Genomic DNA, 22,929 nt, shown 5'->3' with positions numbered 1-22,929 from the left:
TTATTATCCTAGAATCAACTAGCTGTTGGAAATTTTCAAGGGTATCACATAAATAAATAAATAAATAAATAAATAAATAAATAAATAAATAAACAAAGTATAATATAATGCGTAACATAATTTATCTCATGTGTACATATATACATATTTTGGTAATCCAGTATGGATAACAATTATTCCACTCATTAGGCTGTATGAAAGTTTTCATTTCTTCTTGTCTGTAGCATGTGGGCTACTGACTTTTATTTTGAAGTTTTAAAAACGGCTCATTCTGTTGAATCAGTAAAAAATCAGCGAACTAAAGTATAGGGCCACATGGCTTCACAGGAGAATTTTACCAAACATTTATTTATTTATTTTTAATGTCTATTTATTTTATTTTTGAGAGAGAGAGAGAGAGAGTGCAAGTGCACACACAAGCGCGGGGGAGGGGTAAGGGGGGAGAGAGAGAGAGAGAGAGCGCGCGCGGGCACATCATCAGCACAGAGCCTGACACGGGGCTTGATCCCACTGTGAGATCATGACCTGAGCTGAAATCAAGAGCTGGATGCTTAACTGACTGAGCCACCCAGTTGCCCTGAATTTTACCAAACATTTAAAGAGTTAATACCTATTCTTCTTTTAACTATTCCCAAATATAGAAATGGAAGGAAAACTTTCAAACTCATTTTATGAGGCCAGCATTACCCTGATTCCAAAACCAAAGACTCCACTAAAAAAGAGATCTGCAGGCCAATATCCCTGATGAAATGGATGCAAAAACTCTCAACAAGATACTAGCAAATCTAATCCAACAGTACATTACAAGAATCATTCACCACGATCAAGTGGGATTTAATCCTGGGATGTAAGGGTGGTTCAATATTTGCAAATCAATCAATGTGATATGCCACTTTAATAAAAAAGGATAAGAATCATATGATTGTTTCAGTAGATGCAGAAAAGCATTTGACAAAGTACAACATCCATTCTTGATTTAAAAACTCTCAACAAAGTAGGTTTAGAGGGAATATACCTCAACATAGTGAAGTCCATATACAAAAAACCCACAGCTATTATTATTCTTAATGGGGGAAAACTAAGAGCTTTTCCTCTATGATCAGGAACAAGACAGGGATGTCCAGTCTCACCACCATTATTTAGCATATTATTGGAAATCCTAGACACAGCAGTCAGCCAATAAAAAGAAATAAAAGACATCCAAATCAGCAAGGAAGAAGTCAGTCTCATTATATGCAGATGACATGATACTCTATATAGAAAACCCAAAAGACTCCACCAAAAAAAATTCTAGAATTGATACATAAATTCAGTAAAGTTGTAGGATACAAAATCAGTGTGCAGAAATCTGTTACATGTCTGTACACCAAAAATGAAGCAACAGAAAGAGAAATCAAGGAATCAGTTCCATTTACAATTGGACCAAAAACCGTAAGATACCTAGGAATAAACCTAACCAAAGAGGTAAAAAGATCTATACTCTGAAAACTATAAAACACTGATGAAATAAAATAAAGGTGACACAATGACACAAAGAAATGGAAAAACATTCTATGCTCATGAATTGAAAGAACAAATATTGTTAAAATGTCTGTATTACCCAAAGCAATCTACACATAGAAGTGCAACCCCCATCAAAATACCACCAGCATTTTTCACAGAGCTAGAACAAACAATCCTAAAATTTGTATGGAACCACAAAAGACCCTGAATAGCCAAAGCAACCTTGAAAAAGAAAAGCAAAGCCAGAGTATCACAATTCCAGATTTTAAGTTATATTACAAAGCTGTAGTGGTCAAGACAGTATGGTATTGGCACAAAAACAGACGCATAGATCAATGAGACAGAATAGAAAGCCCAGAAATGGACCCACAATTATATGGTCCCCTAATCTTTGGCAAAGCTGGAACGAATATCCAATTTGGAAAAAAGTCTCTTCAACAAATGGTGTCGAGAAAACTGCACACAACATGCAAAAAAATGAAACTAGATCACTTTCTTACACCATACATAAAAGTAAATTCAAAATGGATGAAAGACCTAAATGTGAGACAGGAAGCCATTAAGATCCGAGAGAAGAACACAGGCAGTAACCTTTTTGACATTAGTCATAGCAACTTCTTTCAAGATAATGTCACTTGAGGCAAGGGAAACAAAAGTAAAAATAAACTGTTAAGACTTCATAAAAAAAAAATGCTTCTGCACAGTGAAGGAAACAACAAAACTAAAAGGTAACCTATGGAATGGGAGAAGATATTTACAAATGACATATCTGATAAAGTGTTAGTATCTAAAATCTATAAAGAACTAAGAAACTCAACACCCAGAAAGCAATTACTCCATGGGCAGAAGGCATGAATAGACACTTTTCCAAAGAAGACATCCAGATGTCTAACATGAAAAGATACTCAACATCACTCATCATCAGGGAAATACAAATCAAAACTACAATGAGCTATCACCTCACACCTGTCAGAATGGCTGAAGTTAACAACACAGGAAACAACAGATGTTGGCAAAGAGGTGGAAAAAGGGGAACCCTTCTGCACTGTTAGTGGGAATGCAAACTGGTGCAGCCACTGGAAAACAGTATGGAATTTCCTCATAAAATTAAAAATAGAACTACCCTACAATCCAGCAATTGCACTACTAGATATTTACCCAAAGAATATAAAAATACTAACTGAAAGGGATACATGCCCCTTAATGTTTGTAGCAACATTAGCAACAATAAGTAAATTAGGGAAGGAGCCCAGCCTGTGTCCATCAACTGATGAATGGATAAAGAAGATGTGGTGTATAGATATACTCAGCCATAAAAAGAATGAAATCTTGCCATTTTCAATAATGTGGATGGAGCTAGAGTGTATCCTACTAAGCAAAATAAGTCAGAGAAAGACAAATACCATATGATTTCACCCCAATATGGAATTTAAGAAACTGACACATGATCATAGAGGGAAAAAGAGGCAAACTAAGAAACAGACTCTTAACTGTAGAGAACAAACTGATAGTTACCAGAAGAGAGGGGGGTGGAGGGATGGGTTAAATAGGTGGGGATTAAAGAATGCACTTGTGATGAGCACCGGGTGTTGTATGTAAGTGATGAATCACTAAATACACTTTAAACTAATATTACACTGGATGTTAACTAACTGGAATTCAAATAAAAACTTAAAAATACTGGCTCGTTTTTGCAGTAGAAAAATTCTGTAAATATATGTACATTCACAATGGTCTCATAATGTAAATCTGTTTCTCCCACTCTCAAAATAGGGTTCAGCCAACATAATATGCTGATTCCACGTGATGGATTTTCTTCCTGCTTTCTTCTGGAAGAAAGAACCCTATCTTATCTTCACATATGATTTGTTCCACCTGTTTATAATCCTGTATATATAACAAGCTGACAGAGCATTAGACAGGGAGGAATAGTTGATCTCTAGGAACAATGCACCCCTAATACAAATATGTGGGAAAATGCACATATCTGTCATATTCCTAGCTACCATTGAGCATATATGGTAAGGCTTCATACCCAAAAAGGCACGCAGTTATCTTAGGGAAAAAAAAGATTCTTTTCAGCAGTCTCTCAGCCTGTCTTTTGAGGAAATTAATCTGTGGTGAAAATCATGGTTGTGACTGTTAAATGCAAAAGGCAAAACTATAAAGCTTTCAGATGGTCAAATAGAAAAACATATTAGAGGTAGGAAAGAATTTCTTAAATAATTAAAAAGCCCAATAATAAAACAAAGATTGATAAATTTGGCTATATTAAACTTAAGAGTTTCCATTCATCAAAAGATGTTATAAAAAGAAGACAAGAGAATATATTTGCAATACATAAAACTGTCAAAGGACTGGTTTCCAAAAATGTGTAAAGAAGTTCTACAAACCAAGAAGAAAAAGACAGACAACCCAATTAGAAATACGTGCGAAATACGCAAATAGGCACTTCAAATAGAGAAACTTTTGGCTCAAATAAACATATGAAAAGATGCTTAGCAAATTAGGAAACTGAAAAATAAAACCACAGTGAGATACTACACATCCGACAGATTAGCAAATTCAGAAAGTCTGGTAATACTAAGTGTTGATGAGAATATAGGACGATAAGAACTCATAACTATTTGGGAGAAACTCATTTATAAATGAGTATTGAGACCATATCTAAATTATAACTAGAAACTGAATGGGCTCCTAAGGTAACTTGGGATGGCTAGGTGCCACAAAAATATTGATAGTTTGGAAACTAAACTTTGGAAAAATTTAAAATTTGGTAAAATGGAAGATATAAATACCCTATATCTTGTAATTCCACTCCTACATATATACTTAGAGAAATACAAGTACATACATACAAGTATATATATACAAAAGAATGTATGTGTCATCAGTGTTTGTAATAGTCTTGAAGTAGAAACACCCTGAATGCCCATTTGTTAGTAGAATAGGTAGATATATTGTGTTGTACTTATACAATGAAATCCTTTACATCAATACAAGTAAGCAAGTTATGTCTATAAGAAGCAATACAGATGAATTTCACAAGCATATGCTGGAACAAAAAAAACAAGACAACACATACATTACCATTTCATCATATAACTTTTTAAAACAGGAAAAATAGACTATATTACTCAGGTGATAAAACTATATAAAACAAATCCAGGAAATAATTATCACACAAGGCAGGAGAGTGATTATCTGTGAGGAGGAGGATATGAGGAATATGGGGCCTTATGGAGTGTGCATGATCTATTTCTTTACCTGGGTGGTGGTAACATGAGTATTCTCTATAATTTTCTTTGTTAAACTGTTCATGTGGGTTTTATTCTCTTATTTCTGTGTTAGGTAGAACTATATGAAATTGCAATTTTTGTGGGTCAAAAACAGTTAAATTTCTTATTGTTTGTTTTATTTGCAATTGTAAAAAAACCCAGTTTTTTCTCCCATAACAAATAGATGCTGAGTGTGAAGATAAAGGGACGGTAAGACCATTGAGAGAATTAAAATGTACTTCACAAGTAAGTCTAATGTTTGGTTTCTAATTTCTAAGCAAAATATTCCAATTTAAAGTATTGTTTCCACTTTAATTTCTGATTATGTTTAATGAAGATTATTTATGTGAGGTCTAGATGTTATTTGGTTAGTAATTGAGTTGCTGTGGTGTTAAAGCTTCTATCCCTTAGAAGAGATTTAGATTAAAAAAATGAAGCCACAAAAAGTTTACATGACATGAAAATATACAAAAAAGAGTTGTCATTAATATATGACTATATATATATATATATATATATATATATACACACACACACACACATACTGACACTGCAACTAAATTACAACTGAGGAAGACAGTTTTGTTTGGTAGAATTGAATGATTTGCTAATCAAAACCAGTGGTTATCACAAAAATCTCTTCAAAATATATTTTAACAGTGGACAACTTTAATGATAGATGTAGGCAATGTATATTGACTTTACTAAGTACTAAGGGTTAAAACAAGGCAAATGACATAGTAGAATACTGCTCAAGAAACACAGATAAAAAGCACATTTTAATTTTTTTGGTAGAGGGACCCAAATTGTTTCTTTCTTTTTTTTTTTTTTTTCAACGTTTTATTTATTTTTGGGACAGAGAGAGACAGAGCATGAACGGGGGAGGGGCAGAGAGAGAGGGAGACACAGAATCGGGAACAGGCTCCAGGCTCTGAGCCATCAGCCCAGAGCCCGACGCGGGGCTCGAACTCACGGACCGCGAGATCGTGACCTGGCTGAAGTCGGACGCTTAACCGACTGCGCCACCCAGGCGCCCCCCAAATTGTTTCTGAAATGATATTTGGTATAGCAAACATATTTGAGAAATCATATTCCTACCTTACAAAAGTCAATTTCTGTTGAATTTCTCAACCTTTGCAGAGAAAATGGTATAATGAATTTATAAGGGCAAAAAAGTATAAAGAACATAACTGATGAGAGTAAGATTGCTTAGAATTAAATTACTTTTTCCTTTTAAAGAGCTATCATATACAATTCTTGAGTCAGAGCATGATGTGGAAATTTAAAAAAGTCATTCCTAACCATTTTTCTTCATCAGTTTCAGTATGTTTTGGTTATCTTTTCCTTTTTCAGGTAGAGGTAGGGGAGGTGGATCAGGGAAGAAAAGAAAAATTAGAAAATTAAAAATAGTTATTTTTCCGTATTTTGCAGTTATATTTTGATACCACTTTCATCAATTAATATTTTAGTTCTTTTGTCTATGAAATGACAACATAATAGATTAATATGGTGTTTTCTACCTCATACACTTTTATATATATGTGAGTTTGTTAATGTAATAGCATTCATTTTTATAGTTTTCTGTTATTTTGAATTTGTAGGTTATATGCGCAGAACGTTTTGGGAAGCCAATAGAAGATAATAGTGATGAAGTAGAAGAAAGGACTGAGAATTTTCCACGAACTCCTGAAATTCCTTTATTTTTAAGAACTCCTGAAGCTGTGAAAACACCTGAACCTTTGGAGAAATCATTGTTTCCTAAAACCCCCTCTTTTGAAATGTAGGATTTTAATCAATAATTATAATTAAAGAATCTATATACTGGGCCAATATTATGTAAATAATTGATGGGAATAGTAAAATGTCTAGTACCTATAACTTTAAAAAGGTTTTTATATGGAATATTTCAAATACATAAAGGAGAGACTAGCATAACGAACCTCCATGTACCTATTATCCTGTTCAAATAATTATTAGCATTCTGCCATTCTTGTTCCATAGAACCTCTTCCCCATTTTTCCTACAACACTTAGATGAAGATGGCATAGATTCTGAGTACTTACCCAGTGCAATAGTATATAGATTTTAGATTTTTCCAAAGGATAAAAACTGTATGGAAAAATGTTAAATGTCAAGCTAAAAAGCAACTGTCACGTACGGTATAGCTTGTGGACATCACTGAATAATGTTCCAGCTGTAATTTTCCTTTATGTTGTCTAAAGCAAGAATTGCCATCTGTCAAGTAACCTAGGTAGGCAGAAATATCTCTAACATGATTATTTAACTTTGGAAACCACAGATTTGTAGCTTGCAGCCAAGAGAATAGTGCTGTATTTAACCTTTTTGTGTAGTTTAATCCCTTTTAAAACTACAAACCTTAAGATTCTTTTTTTTTTTTTTTACCTTAAGATTTTTAAAAAACATATGTCAAACAAATTTCACTTCAGGAATCTCTCACCCATTTTCTACTTCTGTAGTTTGAATTGTTAATAAACGTTTTATATGTGAAAGTCATGCTGTTGACTCACAGTATCTTCAAACTAGAACTCATAATCAAATCTGAGAACTGTAAAAAGAATGGCAGCCATATACTAAAACCTCTGTTTATGGATGAGAAAACTAATCTGTAAAGTTAAGTGATTCATTGATGGTCATGGAGACAGTTATGGAAGTATCTTCAGATATCTATTATATTTAACAATAGCATTAACTGTGTCTAAACATTTTATAAACTTTATGAGATGTAAATACACTATTATAGTTAGAGGAAGAGGAAACAGAATCACAGGTGATACAACTCATTAGTGATAGAGTTGTGATTCAAATCCAGGCATTTCTGCCTCCAGAATTCATGCATTTGACTACTGTGTTGTATACTGTCTTCTCTAATTATTTTTCCCAAATCATTTTCTAGTTTAACTTCCTTATGCAACAGTATGTAATGACTGACTTCTCATTAAGACTAAAATCTTGTAATTGGCTTTCAACGTGTTGGGGACAGTATAGCTTCAAAGTTAAAAGCTTGGACTTTGAATCTGGATTGCTGAATTTAAGTTGGCATTTACATTTCTTGGAGAAAGTCATTTAACCTTTCTATGCTTCAAAATTTTCTTCTGTAAAATGGAGGTGGTAATATCTATTTCATAGAGATACTGTGAGGAATATGTAAGTTAATGCCAATGGAAATACCTAGAATAGACCCTGAATGCAGTTTAGGGTTTATTCTCAGTTGAACTTCATTGTTATCATCATCCCATACTTGATTGTTCTACTTTATTTAACATTTTTCACTTCAAACTATCTTTTTCTCAAGAGGTTGTCACCTCTTGAGAGGTGTCACCTCAATAACTATTCCTTCCCTTTCCCTACTTGTGCTAATTCTTACTTCTATGGTATTTCTTATGGTGTTTACCAGTCTGCATACTTAGTAATATATTTTTTTAACATTTTTATTATTTCTTATTTCTCTGTAACAGAAATAGAAATATAATGCCTGAAGGTCAAACACAAAAGGAATCCCCTGGATTTTCTTTTCTTATGAATTATACTTCTAGATCTCCTGGATTGAATCTATTTGATTCTACATTTGATTCAGAAATCTCATCAGATCAGGTAATAGGTGGGAGCTAAAGTTTTATTTCTAAAAAATTGCACTGGAGGTGGCTCAGTCGGTTAAGCATCCAACTTTTGCTCAGGTTATGATCTCATGGCTCGTCAGTTTAAGCCCTGCATCAGGCTCTGCTGTCAGCACAGATCCCACTTTGGATCTTCTGTCCCCCTCTCTCTCTGCCCTTCCCTGCTTGCACTCTCTCTCATAAAAATAAATAAAACATTAAAAGATGAAAATAAGAAAAATAAAAAACTGTACACTATAACCTCAAGTAATTTTAATTCTTTACTGTCAAACTGTCTTGGGGCAGAATACGAAGCACAGGCAATTTTTTAGAATATTCTGAGTATTGATAGAATAGCACAGTTTTCCCATTATGTTTTTGTTTTCAATTTCAGGTACCTTCAGTTGATATCTATTTATAAAAAAAAAAGGATCTCAGTATAGGGTTGATTTACATTGCAGTTAAAGGCACTTTAAAATAAATTTGGCTTTATAGTTCATGTGTCTACTAACCAAACTTCACATATTCTCAGTGTGAAAAATTCTCCAGGTTATTAATTGGTATTTTTATCTACATATGTGTACATAGTAACATCATCAGTTAATTTTTTAGAAGACGTAATTTTCTTCTAATAGTGATAGTGATTCTACTATTCAGTGATAGGATAGTAAAGTGCTTATTTCTGTATTTGACAATTGAAACTGAAAATTAAGATGTACTTTATTTGATCAGTAGAGACAGCACAGTGTAGTGGTTAAGACTACACTCTGATGCGACACTAGTTGACTTTTTTCCACTGTGGAAAACTGTATGAAGTTTCCTCAGAAAGTTAAAAGTAGAACTGCCCTGGGGTGCCGGGGTAGTTAAGTCAGTTAAGTGTCTGACTTCGACTTAGGTCATGATCTCACGGTTCGTGAGTTCGAGCCCCGCATCAGGCTCTCTGCTGTCAGCATGGAGCTTGCTTTGGATCCTCTGTCTCCCTCTGTCTTTCCCTCCCCTGCTTGCTCTCTCTTTTTTAAAAAATAGAACTGCCCTACATCCAGGAATTTTCCTATTTTATTTTGGCTCATCTTCTACTGTTTTAATGCTCAGAGAATCCTTCCTCTTGTTAAGATCTAATGAATATTTAAAATTCCATGACTTTTAATTCTGATTTGAAGGGATACATGCACCCTGATGTTATAGCAGCATTATCAACAATAGCCAAATTGGGGTGCCTGGGTGGCTCAGTTGGTTAAGCATCTGACTCTTTTTTTTTTTTTTTAATTTTTTTTTTTTTTCAACGTTTATTTATTTTTGGGACAGAGAGAGACAGAGCATGAACGGGGGAGGGGCAGACAGAGAGGGAGACACAGAATCGGAAACAGGCTCCAGGCTCTGAGCCATCAGCCCAGAGCCCGACGCGGGGCTCAAACTCACGGACCATGAGATCGTGACCTGGCTGAAGTCGGACGCTTAACCGACTGCGCCACCCAGGCGCCCCAAGCATCTGACTCTTGATTTCAGCTTAGGTTGTGATCTATCGGTTTGTGGGACAAAGCCCCACAATGGGCTCTGCGCTGGCAGTGTAGAACCTGCTTGGGATTCTTTCTCCCTCTTTCTGTGCACCTCCCTTGCTTGTGTGTGAGTGTGCTCTCTCTCTCTCTCTCTCTCTCTCTCTCTCTTAAAATAAATAAACATTTTTTGAAAACTAAAAAAATAAAACAAAATAGCCAAATTATGGAAGGAACCCCAAATGTCCATCGATTGATGAATGGGTAAAGAGGATGTGGTGTGTACACACACACACACACACACACACACACACACAGGAGTATTACTCAGTCATCAAAAAGAGTAAAATCTTGCCATCTGTAATGACTGAATGGAGCTAGAGCATATCATGCTAAGTGAAATAAGTCAGTCAGAGAAACACAAATTCCATATGATTTCACTCATATGTGGAATTTAAGAAACAAAACAAATGAACAGGGGAGCCTGGGTGGCTTAGTCTGTTGGGTGTCCAACTTCGGCTCAGGTCATGATCTCACAGTCTGGTCCGTGGGTTTGAGCCCTGCGTCGGGCTCTGTGCTGACAGCTCAGAGCCTGGAGGCTGCTTCGGATTCTGTCTTCCTCTCTCTCTCTGGTTCTCCCATGCTCACGCTCTCTCAAAAATGAATAAACGTTAAAAAAAAAACCACAGATGAACATAGAGGAAAAAAAGAGGGAAACCAGAAAATAGACTCTTAATTAGAGATAAATGGGTAATGGAAATATACTTTAAATATAAAGATAAAAACTGGTTGAAAGTAAATGAATGGAAAAAGATATATCATAAAAACTAAGTGAGAGAAGGTCACAATGGCTATACTTACATCATTTTAGATAATCTTCAAGACAGAGAATATTGCTAGAGATCATGAAGGGCATTTCTTAAGGACAAAAGGGCCAGTTCTCTAGGAAGATACAACAATGACAAATGTGTGCCTAATGACAACTTCAAAATACAGAAACAAAAGCAGAGCATAAGGAAGTCAATGTTATTGTAATAGCAATGTAATGGGACAGATAATAGCTGTAAATGTGATGAACATAGCATAATGTATAAACTTGTCAATTCACTAAGTTGTACACCCAAAACTAATATAACATTGTATATTAACTATAAAAAATATTAAAAAACAAAATTGACTTAATTAAATGGAGAAATAGAAAAAAACACAAACTTAGTTGGAGATTTTTAATAAAAAACCCCCTCTAAGCAATTGATTGAATTAGACAACATAATCAATAAAGATCTATAAAATCTGAACAACACCATCAACCTCTTGACCTGACATTTATAGAACAACACATCCAGCAACTGCAGCTTATGCAGGCATACCTTGTTTTAATGTACTTTGCAGATACTGCTTTCTTGTAAAGGTTTGTGGTAACCCTGTGTCAGGCAAGTCTGCTAGCATCATTTTTCCAAAAGCATTTGCTCACTTTTTTCTCTGTGTCACATTTTGGTAATTCTGACAATATTTCAAACTTTTTCATTATTATTTGTTATGGTGGTCTATGATCAGTAATTACAACTCACTGAAAGCTCAGATGAAGGTTAGCATTTTTTTAGCAATAAAGTATGGTATTTTAAAATTTATGTGCATTTTTAGACATAATGTTATTGCACACTTACTAGATTACAGTATAGTGTAAACACAACTTTTATATGCATTGGGAAACCAAAAAATTCTTTCGGCTTGCTTTATTGTGATACATTTTTGTGATGGTCTGGAACTAAACTCATAATATTTCTGAGGTGTGCCTCTATATTCTTTTCAAGTGCTAATGGTACATTCACCAAGACCATGTTCTGAACCATAAAATAAGTCTTAATAATTTAAAAGGATTGAAATCATACAGAGTACATTGTCTGCTCACAATATAATTAAATTAGAAATCAATAATAAGGTAGAAGGAAAAACCTGAATAATTAGGTCGTAGGCCAAAGAAGAAATCATGAGAGAAATTAGAAAAGATTTTGAAATGATTACGAAAAATTCAGCGTATCAAAATTGTAGGATGTTGCCCAAACCAGAACAAAACCATAGCTTTAAATAATTTAGTTTATATTTAAATAATTCAATTAATGGAAAAGAAAGGTCTAAAATCAGTGATGTAAGTTTTCACCTTGAAAATCTAGAAAAGGAAGAACAAAATAAGCCCAAAGTAAATAGAATGGCAAAATAAGGGGGATAAGAGACATTAATGAAATAGAAAACAAGCAATAGAGAGAATTGACAAAGCCAATTGGTTGGTTCCTTGAAAAAAAATTGAGAGTTTATAAAATCATCATTAGACTGATAAAAAGATAAGACAATTTATACATTTTATGAATGAAATAGTATTACAGATTTACAGACATTAATAATAAGATAATATTGTGGAAAATAAGACTGGTGAAGGGAAACCTAGAGCAAGCAAAGTGTGGTAATGGTACAAGGATTGATAAATTGATCAGTGATATGGGCTAAAAGTCTTGGAACTTTAAATATTCATCAGATCTTAAGAAGAGGAAGGATTCTCTGAGCATTAAAACAGTGGAAGATGAGCCAAAAGAAAATAGAAGGGTTTGGTTCCATATAAAATTGTTATATTTTAATTTCTTTTTATTTTTAAGAGAGAGGAAGCATGGGGGAGAGAGATGGAGAGAGAGAGGGAGAGAGAAGCTTAAGGAGGCTCCACACTCAGCGCTGAGCCCAATGTGGGGCTTGATCCCCCAATCCTGGGATCATGAGCTGAGTTGAAATCAGGAGTCGGACACTCAACCAACTGAGCCACCCATGTGCCCCTGTTAAAAAAAATTTTTAAAGGCAAAATGATAATGTGATATGCAATATTTGCAATAGAAGAGATTAATATCTTTAATATATGAAGAGCTTATAGAGATTAATAAGATATATACAAGTTCTTTAGGTGAATAAATCATGGAAAAATAATTCAAGTGACTTATAAAATCTCCAGGAAAAACAGTTTTCCTTATTGTCAAAAAATATAGGGGCGCCTGGGTGGCGCAGTCGGTTAAGCGTCTGACTTCAGCCAGGTCACGATCTCGCGGTCCATGAGTTCGAGCCCCGCGTCAGGCTCTGGGCTGATGGCTCAGAGCCTGGAGCCTGTTTCCGATTCTGTGTCTCCCTCTCTCTCTGCCCCTCCCCCGTTCGTGCTCTGTCTCTCTCTGTCCCAAAAATAAATAAACGTTGAAAAAAAAAATTAAAAAAAAAATATAAATCTGTGCATAACAGTATTTATTCAAGTGTAATTTGTATTAGAAAAAAAAAAAAAACAGAGGTAACCTAAATGTCTAAATTGAAAGAATGATTGCAAACCAAGAAACAGACCCTTAACTGTTAGTTACCACAGGAGAGATGGATGGGGGGATGAGTTAAATAGGTGATGGGGATTATGCAGGATGATGAACACCAGGTGTTGTATGTAAGTGTTGAATCACTAAATTGTACACCTGAAATTTATATTATACTGTATGTTAACTAACTAGAATTTAAGTAAAAATTAAAAAAAAAACTGTATGGTATGTCCATATAGAAGAATATTAAAATGCCATGAAAAGAATCTGGTTTTGGAAGAATAATGAAATGGGGAAATGCTCATAATGCAACATTAAGAGAAAAAAATGGGTCAGAAAACTATGTTGTCATATCTATGTCATGATCCCATTTAAAAAAAAAATTTTACAGAGAAAACAGACTCTTTTGGCAGCAAAACTTGATATTTCCTATTATCCTCATATTTCCTATTTTATAGGCAAGAAAACAATACCAAGAACCTGATTTGTAAAAGGCCTTCAGAGTAAAGCAAAAATTAATTAGAATTTTAGGTTATATAAGGGCGCCTGGGTGGCTCAGTTGGTTAAACATCTGACTTCAGCTGAGGTCATGATCTCACACTTCGTGGGTTTGACCCCCCACATCGGGCTCTGTGCTGACAGCTCAGAGCCTGGAGCCTGCTTCAGATTCTGTGTCTCCCTCTCTCTGTCCCTCCCCCCCTCACACTCTGTCTCTCTCTCTCAAAAAAAAAATAAACATTAAAAAAATTTTAGGTTATATTAATATTCCAAAGTAGGAACTATTTTTAGCACAATATATACACCTTTTAAGATTTTATCCATTGCCAGAATGAAATCAATAAGCCTTATTTTAGGCTAAATGATAGGTTTTAAAGATAGATTTCTTTTTTAAAGTACAGTAGTATGGGGGCGCCTGGGTGGCTCAGTCGGTTAAGCGTCCGACTTCAGCTCAGGTCATGATCTCACGGTCGCTGAGTTCGAGCCCCGCGTCGGGGTCTGGGCTGATGGCTCAAAGCCTGGAACCTGCTTCCGATTCTGTGTCTCCCTCTCTATCTGCCCCTCCCCCGTTCATGCTCTGTCTCTGTCTCAAAAATAAATAAACGTTAAAAAAAATAATAATAAAGTACAGTAGTACGCTATATAGAATGTTGCCATTAAAAAAAAGAATGTTGCCATTTTTGTCTACTCTAATTATGCTTATTAGAAAAATTAGGGTTTATATTCAAATACAAATGTCATATTTGCTGTTCTACTGACTTCATGAGTAATATTGAATGGAAATTATTTTTCAGTTTAATGAACATTATTCTGCGGGAAATTTAAATCCTCTTTCATCACAACAAGAAATTGGTAAGTGATTTGAAGTTTGCTACATATAAAAACACGTTACTTTCTCCACTTTGTATTTAGTTTGTCTCTGATTTTTCTCAGCTTATTCTTTTAAAATTCTATTACTTCTGCATCACTCACTAATCATTTTTTGTAGTAATTTAGCTTCTTCTGTCACTACTCTACCAAATTCTCTAATATTACTGGTGAGTTAGCAATTGTCAAACATTATGGGTATTTTGTATTTATTACCATACTCCGTATCTTTGCAGCATGTGATATAGTTGACTTTTCTCATCCTTCTGAAGTTTTTGGGTTTCATCCTCTCTCTCTGGTGCTTATTTTTTATTGGATCTTCTTTCTTCTTTTATCCTATGATTAATGGATTCATTCAACATATAAATATAAACATATATGTGTGTACATATAGTATATTTCATATGCAGTACTGCTTTGGCTCTGATGATAGGATAGTGGACAAGAATGCAAAGTTCTCATAGGGTTTTTGTTCTAGTGGGAGAAACTGAAAGTAGACAAACGATTATATGTCAGGTAGTGCACTAAACAACAGTAGATATTGGTAGACTCACACGTTACAACTTTTAATCTTAGATTTACTTAGCTTTGTAGAAAGATACAGGATAGGAAATAACAGCATGTACAGTGTCTTTATCTCATTGAGAGGCCCACCAGCTACCCAAATAATAAGGTTTCATTTGCCACATCACTCACACAAGACATGTAAAGCTACTATGGACAAAAGGCATGGTGCATAACAGAAAATCTGCAACCTCAGTTTCCTACCAGTCTTTTAATACCATTCTAATCATAAGGTCCAAGGACTGCATCCTAACTCACAGCTCACCTAATTCAGGTGCAGTCTCACACTAAACAAGGAAGACACAGCATTTACTTTAATTCCATATTTTTTAAGAAAATAGACCTATGAGAATTCCAACTTCAAGGTCATTCTTCCAGGTGGGCTTGGATCAATGCAGGCTTGATGTTTGCTTTTTACTTACTGTGGATGATCAGTATTATGAAGAAAAGTAAACGGAATAAGGGAAATAGGGAGTATTTGGATTGGGCGGTTGGTTACTCTGTTACAAGGGAGTCAGGGAAGGCATCACTAAAAGGCAGCCATTGAGCAAAAACCTGAAGGAGGTGCCAGGTACCAGCTATGTGGTTAAGTGTTCTAGGCAGAGGGTGCAAAGGTCTTGAGATGAGAGCATACTCAGCATGTGTGTTGAATAGTGGGTAAATTGGTATGATTGGAATCAAATAAGGAGTGAGAAACTGGTAGGAAATTAAATCAGAGAGGTTGGAGGGAGAGCAAACCATATGGGGCCCTAAGACAATTAAGGACTTTGGGTTTTTTTCCTAAGTGAAATGAGCAGTTTATTGGAAAGTTTTTAGCAAAGGACTGAAATGATTTAATAGGTTTTAAGAGCATTATTTGGCTACTGTATGGAGAATGGACTATATGGAAACAAGGGTGAAACCAGGGAGATTTATTAGGAAGTAATTAAAATACTACAGGTGAAAATTAATGGTGGCAAGGATAGTGGTAGTGGAAGTGGTGAGAAGAGGTTGGATTTGGTCATTAAGCTTTCTGAAGGTAGAGTTGTAAGGATTTGCTAATGGACAGGACGTAAGGATTAAGAGATAGAAATAAGGGTGATACGAAGAAGATTTTGATGAATAAGAATGGAACTGCTACCTATTGAAATATGGAAGGCCGTATGTTAGAGACCAACAGGAGCTGGGAGTTTAGTTTTGGAAGTGTTATCAACTGAAAAGCCTCTGTTAGATAGCTAAGTAAAAGTAAAGTAAGAAATTGTATATATGAATTTGGAATTCAGCAAGGTGAAGACATAAATTTTGAAATTGTCATAAATGACATTTAATGCTATGAGACCAGAATGAATATACCAATTGTAGGCATTCTTTTAATTAAACCTTATTTAATAAAATTAGAATGTTAATATTCTCTCCTTTGACATTCTTATTCATTTGACACTCATTCACTTCAGCACTTTCAAATATTATAATACAGGTGATGACCAAGTTCCTATGTTCCCTCCCTGACTTCTCCTAAACTTTAGGACCTTATGTTTTTAGTCTTTTTTTCCCCCAGTTTGTTAGTATAATTGACATACATCACTGTACAAATTTAAGATGTACTGCATAATGGTTTGACTTACAGACGTTTTAAAATTATTACTATAATAAGTTTAGTGAGTATCCAGCATCCCATATAGATATAATAAAAATAAAAAGCAAAAAATTTTTTTCTTTGTGATGAGAACTCTTAGGATTTACTCTCTTAATATCTTTCCTATATATCATACAGCAGTGTTAACTATAGTCATCATGTTTTAGTTACTTCCATAGTACTTATTTATCTTAGAACTGAAAGTTTGTATCTTTTGACCACCTTCCTCCAAATTCCCCTCCCCCTCCTCCCACCTCTGGTAATCACAAATCTGAATTTTTTTTCTATGGGTTTCCCTTCCCTTTCCTTCAGTTCCACATGTAAGTGAAATCATACATCATTTGTCTTTCTCTGTCTGACTTACTTCAATTAGTATAATGCCCTTAAGGTCCATCAGTGTTGTTTTAAATGGCAAGATGTCCTTGTTTTTTTATGGCTTAATATTCCATTGTGTGTGTGTGTGTGTGTGTGTGTGTGTGTATCTGTCTATCTATCTATCTATCTATACATAGATAGATATACACCTCACAACTGTTTTATCCATTCATTAGCTGATGGACACTTAAGTTGTTTCTATGTCTTAGCTATTATAAATTATGCTGCCATGAACATGGAGGTACACTAATCTTTTTGAGTCAATGTTTTCATTTCCTCTGGATATATTCCCAGAGTAGAATTGCTGGGTCATATGGTTGTTCTATTTTTAACTTTTTAAGAATCCTCCATACTGTTTTCCATAGTGGCTATACCAGTTTACAATCCTACCAATGGTGTACAAGTGTTCCCTTTTCTGTACATCCTTGCCAGCATTTGTTATCTCTTGTCTTTTTGATGATGAGCATTCTAACAGGTATGAGATGAATTCTCATTGTGGTTTTGATTTGCATTTCACTAATGACTAGTGATGTTGAGCATCCTTTCATATGCCCGTTGGCCACCATAGTACCTGTTGGCCTTTTGGAAAAATGTCTATCCAGGTCATTTGCCTATTTTTAATTGGATTATTTGTTTTTTTGCTACTGATTTGTATGGGGTCTTTATGTATTTTGGATATTAATCCCCCTTATCACATACATGATTTGCAAATATTTTTCCTATTCCATAGGTTGTCTTTTAACTTTCACTTTGTTGTTTCTTTTGCTGTGCAGAAGCTTTTTAATTTGATGTAGTTACACTTGTCTGTTTTTTATTTTATTGGTTATGCTGTAGGTATCATACCCAAAAAGTCAAGACAGTGGCAAGGAGCTTTGTTCCTATGTTTTCTTTTAGGACATTCATGGTTTTAGGTCTTACATTTAAGTCTTTAATCCATTTCACGTTAATTTTTGTGAGTGGTATAGGGATCTAGTTTCATCCTTTTTACATGTTAGTATCCCAATTTTCTCAGCACTATTTATTGAAGAGACTGTCTTTTCTCTGTCCTTAACTCCCTTGTCAAATATTAGTTGACTGTATATGCAAGCCCTGTTCTGTTGATCTGCTTGTTTTTGTGCCAGAGCCATATTGTTTTGATTAATATTAGCTTTGTAGTTTAATTGAAACTGGGAAGTATAATGCCTCTCATTTTGTTCTTCTTTTGCAGGATTGTTTGGCTTTTGGGAGTTTTTTGTGGTTGTGTATAAATTTGGGGAGGGTTTTTTCTAATTCTATAAAAAATGCCATTGGAATCTTGGTAGGGATTGCATTGAATCTATAGATGGCTTTCAGTGGTATTGATATTTTAACAATATTAATTCTTCCAATCTATGAACACAGGGTACTTTTCCGTATATTTGTATCTTCTATAATTTCTTTCATCAGTGTCTTGTAGTTTTCAGAGTAGAGATCTTTCACCATTCTTGGTTAAGTTTATTCCTAAATATTTTATTCTGTACAATATTTGCAATATTACTCTATTGTAAAGAGGATTATTTTTTAAAATTTCTTTTTCAGATTATTGTTAGCGTATAGAAATGTTACTGATTTTTGTGTATTAATTTTGTATCCTGCAACTTTGCTGAATTCATTGATTAGATCTAACAGTTTTTTTGGTAGAATCTCCAGGATTTTCTACATATAAAATCACATTATTTGCCCTAGTTAATATCTTTAGTGGCTCCCCATGTAGTATCAAATTATGCTTCTGTTTTTCTAACCTTGCTCCAACATACCTTTTAAGCCTTTTCTCTTATAAGAATAATGTATGCTTTTGGCCAAACTAAAGAATTCACTGCATCCCAAATATGCCTGTACTTTCTTACCCATTTTTTTCTTCCTGAAATCCTCAACTTCTAATTCTTTCTAACTATCTGTTAAAAACCAAGTTCCATAAATCCTTTTGTCTTCAGCCTTTCATTCCAAAAATGTCTCCTTCGCTTTTCTGAATGTTTCTTTTTTATTTACTTTTTGAATATTCTACTCTCTGCTATTATTTATGAATATATATAAAATCTCTCCTAATCACAGGTCTTTGAGGACAGGGGTTCTGTTTTACTCACCTTTGAATTGTTCACAGCACCTTGCACAGTAATCTATTTTATTTATAATGAACATGGGAGTTTTATGAAGACTTCATATGAACTTCTTTTCTTCTGAAATTAAATGTAAACATCAAATTCATTTATTCAAAGGCAGATTTAACCTTTTAGTTCTTTCTGAATCTATAGCTATATTAGAGCTACTTTCCTTTATTTTAGTATTATGGATGTACACTGAAGTCAGTGGAAAAATGGAGAGAGGAAGAACTCAAGTATATGGTAATCAGTCAGTCCATCTGTCTATCTAACCATCCCTCCATCTATCTCTTCTACTTCGGGTTGGTTCACCTTTATTTAGAATGAAATAATTGAGATGTTTAAAGATACATGAAACTTCAAAGTGCCACAAAATAAATTATTTTGCTTAATGTACTAATTGAATTGTTTCTCTATGGAAGAAATACAGGTGCTTTAAAAGACTTGCTTCAAATAAGGTTTTAGATTACTGTGCATTTTAGGTTGTTTAGTAATAATTAAGAATTCTAATTAAGATATTTAAAATATTTTTATATTTATAGTATTACATAATATAATGAATGAAAAACAATATTTTTCCTTAGGGGCAATTCTTAGAGTTGTTAAAATTATTTATGTAAAGTTGATTTCAAAAATTCCTTTTGAAGTGCTTGCTTCGGCAGCACATATACAAAAATTCCTTTTGAAACTATAGAAGCTTTTTCACTGTTCTGTCCATTTCACTGTTCTGTCTATTTCCTTCGGTACTACAAACAATACATTGTAGTAACTCATCAATAATAGTTGAGTAAATTTGACTTCTGCAGTTATCTCTCAGACCCAGCATTTCTTTCCCCATTCCCTTTGCTATGACTGTAAGACCAAGCTTTCATCATCCCTTTCCTGTTATTCTGACTTCTAAATGCTCTACTATTTCAACCTTTCTACACATTCTTTCCTTAGTAATCCTTATAAAGCAGTTCAAATCCTGTCATAGCTCCACTTGAAAACTTTTAATGGCTTCCTCTTACATATCAAATAAAGTCCAGATTCTGTAGTTGGACATTCAGCAGTCTTTCCAAGCTCATCTTCATTAATACCCTTTTAATGACTATTATTTCTTAGTTCTCCTGATGAGCTGAATTGATTTCTGTTATCCTTATACTTCTTATGCATGCCTGTTTCTGTGCCTTTGTGGTATTCTCTCCATTTGAGGTGCTTTACCCTTTTTTCTACCATATATACTGGCCGTTTATATACTTGTGTTCAAATTACTCGAAAATAGAGTTTAAGTTTGAATCTATTTGTTTTTTCATAGTACAAAGGACAATTCTTTGCCCATAGGAGGAATATAGTTAAGTATCTGCTTAATAAGCAATAAGATGTTACCCTACGCATTGTTTGCAGCATACTGTAACTTAGTAGGTTATGCAAATTATGTAGCATGAATAGAATGATATTATAATATTTACCTTTCTCAGGAAACTTATTTGGGAAACCAGAAGGAGAAGATGCCTTTACATTTTCTTTTTCATCAGACTCTTCAACTCATACATTTGGAACTGGAAAAGATGATTTTAGTTTTCCATTTTCATTTGAACAGGATCAAAACTCAACACCTTCTTCTGTAAAAGGTTTTTCATCTTCCTCACAAAATACAACACAATTTACCTTTTTTTGAACTAATTACTAATTTCTTGAATTATTTAACTGCTCTGTAACCATCTAGGGCATAAATTTACATTATTACTTTAAAAATGAAGACTACTTTATTTTGTTGGTTAAAGCAATAATAGGTTAGCATAGTTAAATTATTTGATTATATATTTAAATATTGATGGAAATTAAGCCTATGTCATCTAATTTTATTTTATTTGCAGCATTTGCTATCATTATTTTCGTTTTGATTTTGCAAGCCATATTTAGGCAGAATTAATAGAATTTGATACTTTTCCATTAATATTTACTATAAATATTAAACCTGCTTCTCCCCAGAACCTAAGTTTCATTCTTGTAGTAATTTAGGTGCTTTGATAAGAATGAAAACTTCAGGCCATCAGAAGATGGCAGTAACTATGCAGAATTAATGCTGAGGTATACTTTGTACCTTAGCTACTAAAAAATGCTCTTAAAATTACTGTGCTTCACTATAAAGAGTGGTGGTACTTCAAAAAAAAAGGGTGGTACTTCAAAAAAAAGTGTGGTACATCAGTGATAATCTCACATAATTTATTTTATTGATAGTGAATTAAATGTTATTTTTTGAATACAACAAATAATAAAATTCTAATTTTATCAGTTATTCTAATATCTTTAATGGAAAGAAATTAATGTGAAGGGCTAGAGTAATTTCTGAGAATTAGATTGTTGTATTAATGATGATACTGTTATATTTTTTGCTTAAACTTTTTTGAAAAACATTTAAAATTTTGTTTGCTGTCTCTAACAAAAAAACTCACCTTTATGTTTTATATGCAGTATTTGCTTGTCAATTATATAGATAAATGAAGATATTTAAAATTTGATGAAATTATATAAGCATAATGTTCAATGTCTTTGTATTTTGTAAATTAGTTATATAGAGTTATTGAGTAATAAAAAGTCTGACTCCATATTTTGGTGTGTGAATGCTCACAAGCTTTAAGCTTCACCGCACTTTCTTCCCCTTCTGCCCCATATCTGATCAATCTGGTAAGAAAGCCCAGGTTCCCACCTTTGGCACTAGTGGGAAGTTCAAACCATGTGTAGGAACTCTTGTTTTGGCCCCATCCCACACCACCTTAAAAACCCACAGTCAGTGTCTGATCTCTCTGATGTCTCTGATCTCTCAAGCCATTTTCAGAGAACTAGATAGGCCTGGCCTGCTTTCTCCAGAAAACATCATTATGTGAGTAATAAACCTTTTCATACCCTACTGGGGTGTGTGTGATATCATCAGTCTCAATATACAAAGCATATTTGGAGTGAGAGTCTTTCTTGTTTCTTCAGGGTGTCCACAACACATGACAATTGTATGAAATTAAGCTTTCCCAAAGACTTTTTAGAAGTCAGAGAAATGATTTAGCTAATGACAGAAAGAATTTAAGAAAACTTTGGACTGTGTGTTTTTAAAATTTATTTATTTATTTATTTAAAGTATGATAATAGGTCAGTGGTACATTTATTTTTTTAAAGGTTTTGATATTATTTATTTATTTATTTATATTTTTTATTTTTTCAATATATGAAATTTATTGTCAAATTGGTTCCCATACAACACCCAGTGCTCATCCCGAAAGGTGCCCTCAATACCCAGTGACCCACCCTCCCCTCCCTCCCACCCCCCATCAACCCTCAGTTTGTTCTCAGTTTTTAAGAGTCTCTTATGCTTTGGCTCTCTCCCACTCTAACCTCTTTTTTTTTTTTTCCTTCCATTGTGTATAGTACTCCATTGTGTATATAAACCACAATTTCTTTATCCATTCATCAGTTGATGGACATTTAGGCTCTTTCCATAATTTGGCTATTGTTGAAAGTGCTGTATGGAATACTACGTGGCAATGAGAAAGAATGAAATATGTCCACTTGTAGCAACATGGATGGAACTGGAGAGTGTTATGCTAAGTGAAATAAGTCATACAGAGAAAGACAGATACCATATGTTTTCACTCTTATGTAGATCCTGAGAAACTTAACAGAAGACCATGGGGGA

At 34.1% G+C, this 22,929-nt stretch overlaps 1 protein-coding gene across 6 annotated transcripts in view; it reads left to right on the top strand.

Moving 5' to 3' along the window:
• Positions 1-21,850, top strand: part of CB3H14orf39 (chromosome B3 C14orf39 homolog) — a 53,592-nt gene extending 31,742 nt beyond the window's left edge. For 5 of the 6 annotated variants that reach the window (XM_045451157.1, XM_045451153.1, XM_045451155.1 and 2 more), the window contains 6 exons: positions 4,966-5,027; positions 6,383-6,561; positions 8,258-8,393; positions 14,516-14,573; positions 19,443-19,502; positions 20,720-21,850. In XM_045451157.1, the coding sequence (XP_045307113.1) occupies positions 4,966-5,027; positions 6,383-6,561; positions 8,258-8,393; positions 14,516-14,573; positions 19,443-19,502; positions 20,720-20,919 (695 nt within the window). In that variant the 3' untranslated portion in view covers positions 20,920-21,850. The remainder of the gene's footprint in view (positions 1-4,965; positions 5,028-6,382; positions 6,562-8,257; positions 8,394-14,515; positions 14,574-19,442; positions 19,503-20,719) is intronic. The other variant, XM_045451156.1, reaches the window with a different exon arrangement.
• The last annotated feature ends 1,079 nt before the right edge of the window (positions 21,851-22,929 follow it).

Source organism: Leopardus geoffroyi, chromosome B3, assembly GCF_018350155.1.
Source record: "Leopardus geoffroyi isolate Oge1 chromosome B3, O.geoffroyi_Oge1_pat1.0, whole genome shotgun sequence".
Classification (NCBI taxonomy): Eukaryota; Metazoa; Chordata; class Mammalia; order Carnivora; family Felidae; genus Leopardus; species Leopardus geoffroyi.
Note: the sequence above shows the minus strand (reverse complement) of the source record. Positions and strands in the feature narration are given on the sequence as shown.